Source organism: Theobroma cacao, chromosome 1 (genome assembly GCF_053813885.1).
Source record: "Theobroma cacao isolate CCN51 chromosome 1, ASM5381388v1, whole genome shotgun sequence".
Lineage (NCBI taxonomy): Eukaryota > Viridiplantae > Streptophyta > Magnoliopsida > Malvales > Malvaceae > Theobroma > Theobroma cacao.
The window spans coordinates 12,840,461-12,844,418 of record NC_142639.1 but is presented as its reverse complement, the minus strand read 5'-3'; the positions used below and the strand labels follow the sequence as shown (position 1 = coordinate 12,844,418).

The 3,958-nt window shown below is 40.5% G+C and overlaps 1 protein-coding gene across 1 annotated transcript; it reads left to right on the top strand.

Annotated features, from left to right (window-relative positions):
• Positions 1-752: 752 nt before the first annotated feature.
• On the top strand, positions 753-2,916 carry LOC108663978 (uncharacterized). Its single transcript, XM_088805668.1, has 4 exons — positions 753-944; positions 1,327-2,128; positions 2,214-2,610; positions 2,697-2,916. Exons 1-4 carry the CDS (start codon positions 753-755, stop codon positions 2,914-2,916), a joined length of 1,611 nt encoding a protein of 536 aa, XP_088661794.1.
• The last annotated feature ends 1,042 nt before the right edge of the window (positions 2,917-3,958 follow it).

The window sequence follows — 3,958 nt, the reverse complement described above, 5'->3', positions numbered from 1 at the left end:
GGCATTGCATTAATGTGTATTAGACATTGCGACACTTAATTTTTATTAAATTTCTGTGACCGGCCAAATGTGACTTAGGCATTGCATAAGTGATTTCTATGCATTGAGGGGCTATTTTTGATAAATTGACTGATCGTAATACTTATTTTCTCTTAAATTTCAGCGGCTTGCCAAATGTGAAGCTTATGATTACATACGGTGGTCATTGGGTCGATGACACTTACAAGGGTGGTGAGACACGAGTGAGGGGTGTTGGGAGTGATTTGTCATTTTTGAGACTAGTGAAGCTAGTTGAAGAGGTTGTTGGGGTCAACTCATATAATAATGAAATCAAGCTACATGCATCGCTCAGCCATGCCGCAGGGGTTTCACGCGTAGTTATCAGGGATGATGAAGATGTAGCGAGTATTCTGCTAGATTAGAGGGTAGTTGTTGTGTTTGTGACAGTTAAGGCAGGAAATGCAAACAATATTCCACATGAGCACGGTATCCAACATAGTAATCAACAAAAATATAATGTTAATTATTCTGACATACCACACCATGCATTTCCTAACAAACAACCATGGTAATCACGTTTGATGTATCCTCCTGAGTTTCAACAGCCCGACGCACACATGAGGTGTCTGTAAATGATGTCTGCATAATTTCGAACGGAATGTGCATCGAACGAAATACTCGGTACTTTGCAACAAACACAACTGTCGCTCGAAAATGCATTGGGTCCATTGTCATTAGCAAATGACACTGTGATGGTTGTGAGTGATGACGATGCATCTGATCAGATTGAAGATGATGTTGAAAAGGACGACACGACAGATCGGAACCATGAGTTACGTTATGACTATAAAGATGATTATGTTGGCGGACATGAAGACTGTTCGAGGATGACAGGGTTGACCAGACTGACATTCCTGATTGCAATCATGCAGATGGCGGTAGAGGTCATACCATAATTATTGTGTTAGAAGAGGTTGAGTTGGACGACCATTGCAAAATCGTTGAATTAGAATATGTTAAGGGTCGGACCCTATTTACGAGAACGCCATCGCACTTGAGAACGACATTCATTCGCTTGATGACAGTGATCAAGAGAGAGTAAATATAGGTATATCTCGTCAATGGATTATTCTTGGGCTAGATATGATATCCTTCTAAACAGTTAAGAGTGAGGAATCCAGATCAATGGACAACCACTTATATCATGGAAAAGTGTTTCTATCGAAGGCTAAATTGAAATGAGCTTTGAGTATGTTGGCACTAAAAGAGTATTTTGAGTTTAGAGTTAAAAAGTCATATCACGCTCGTTTTGAGGTTGGTTGTAAGGATAAGGCATGCAAGTTTGCTTTACGTGTAACGAAGTTGCTTGAGGGAGAATATTGGCATGTTTGGATGTTGCATAAGATACACACGTGTACTGTCGATGGTTTGCAATGTGGGTACAGAACTGCGAGCGCGAGGGTAATTAGTGAGCTTATATCCAGTAGGGTGCAAGAAAATTGTGTAACCCCATTGAGACCAAAGGAAATAATGGAAGAGATGAATCGCAAGTGGGAATTGCGATGCCTATATGGTAAGGCTTGGCAAGCGAAGGAGTACGCAGAGAGTCTTATGTTTGGTCCGTCGAAAGAGTCATTCCAACTCCTCCCCTCGTATTTCCATATGTTAGAACATGAAAATCCCGGTACTGTGACGTGTGTCACTACTGATGGGGAACAACGATTCAAATATTGTTTCTGGGTGTTTGGATCATGTATTCAGGGGTTCAGTGCTATAATGCGGCCTGTAGTCACTATCGATGCCACACATCTAAAAGGTAGATTCAAGGGTATTCTGTTTGTGGCAGTATGCAAAGATGCGAATGAACAAATATATCCACTTGCATTTGGCATTGGCCACGTCGAAGACGAAGAGTCTTGGTCGTGGTTTCTTAACCAATTACGTCGTGTGATTGGTTGTCTTGCAAATGCAATGTTCATTTTTTATCAGCATTTTGGCATTAAGAATGTAGTTGAGAAAGTGTACAAGGACGCTCATCACGGTCTATGCAATTACCACTTAGGGAAAAACGTTAAAAACAGGTTCAAGCGCGAAGATGTTGCAGCGATTTTCACCATGGCCGCCAAATGCTATAGGGTCGTCGATTTTGACAAACATATGAATAAGCTGAAACAGCTTTGCAAACCTACTTATGACAACCTCATGAGATTTAGGCCCTGATAGATGGGCACATGCACGGTCACCAGTAAGGCCATACAAGCTAATGACATCCAACACTACAGCGTGTATTAACTCCTGCCTGAGGCATGCAAGAAAAATGCCAATAACGGTCTTGATCGAGTGCATTAGAGGCATGTTTCAACGTTGGTTCCATGACTGGCACAATGAGGCATTGAATTTGACCACACCCTTCAGCCCTTGGGCTACCGATCTGTTGAATAGACTGTTCAATGAAGCATGTCACTTTTTCGTACAAGCAATCGATCGGGTGGAGTTTCAAGTTATAGGCGAGAGTAAGGATAGAGTCGTGAACCTCTCCACTAAGGAGTGTTTATGCGTTGAGTTCCAGTCCGATCTACTGCCCTGCACGCATGCCATGGCGGCAATAAGGTATGAGCAATCATGTTTTGTTATATTGTGCATGATGAATTGAATTTTTACATTGTTTGCCATCTGTGATTTCATTGCCTTGGCAGTAAGTGCAAACATGCAGCCATTGAATTTTGCTCGGACTATTACAAGACTCCATCTTGGGCAGAGGGATATGCGATTCCCATTCACCCGGTTGGGCATCTCAATGAGTGGGACATCCCTGATGACGTTCAACAAAATGTCATTTTGCCACCAAGTTGGCGAGGTCAAGCGGGAAGACCTAGGAGGAAAAGGATTCCATCAGTTGGGGAAGGCAGCGGATGACGTAGATGTTCACAATGCAAGAGCTATGGTCAGAATAGACAAAATTGCTGGACTCCGTTTGCATCTCTACCGATAAACGAGGAAACATCATCTGCTCAACCGACGGCTCGACGACGTCGACCCAAGGCATGTGCAATTTGTAGACAACCCGGGCACAGACGAAATCATTGTCCAATACGGACTACAAACTCTGATAATGTTATCGGTGTCATACCTGAAGATAGTGGCCCTTCATACATCAGTTGTTAAGGATTGTTTTAAAGTTGCCATTGATATTTGCATTGAATAATACTATTTCAACTTGCGTTTGACAGAGTTTAAATGAAAAGTAAGATACACAGGATGTCCATGTGGAAGAGAAAGACCTTATCCTAGTTATGGAGGTTTGAAAAAGTGTACCAAAGCATGAGAATTGAAGTTACTTTGAGAAAGTTATGGATGTTTCAAGGGATGGCTTCCATGCAATATGGAAAACGTTTATTGAGGAAGAAGAATGGGAAGAAGAAGAAGAAGCTAGTGGAAGTGAGGAGAAAGTGTTGGAAAAAATTATATATTTTTTCTATAGTTGACTACAGTTCCCATTATTTATGAAAATCCCATTGCATAGTTGGATCATCAAATTCCAATTACAGTACTTAGCCCATTTGTTAGATCATCAAATTCATTGTACTCCTTAATAATTTGTATTTCATTGTAAACCATTGAATAAAGCACAAAATATTTCATTTAATAATATTTGCATGATTGATTAGGCATCCTGCTTCATATTTTTACCCAGAAAATGATGTATAATAATACTAATAGTTGTTCTTGAGATGATGCAACTTCCATCTACAAGTATTTCTCCAAATAGTCCATGCATTTGATGTCTCAATGCATTGGATTGGATCGTATCTGCATTTTCCATCGCTTCTGATTCCACATACTCTTCATCAATTTCATCCTCAAGTGGATCATGTGTCATTTCTCTTCTAATGTGATTGCACTTTTAATAGATTCTTATACTCAAGCCAATTATGTTTAAGAAATTTTAGTTTACCTT

Excerpts from the sequence above, each read along its gene's own strand:
- LOC108663978 (XM_088805668.1), top strand. The coding sequence starts at position 753 with ATGGTTGTGAGTGATGACGATGCATCTGATCAGATTGAAGATGATGTT. Across the intron at positions 945-1,326 it reads TCATGCAGATGGCGGTAGAG|GATAAGGCATGCAAGTTTGC; the intron begins GTCATACCATAA and ends GTTGGTTGTAAG. Across the intron at positions 2,129-2,213 it reads TTTCACCATGGCCGCCAAAT|GCCCTGATAGATGGGCACAT; the intron begins GCTATAGGGTCG and ends CATGAGATTTAG.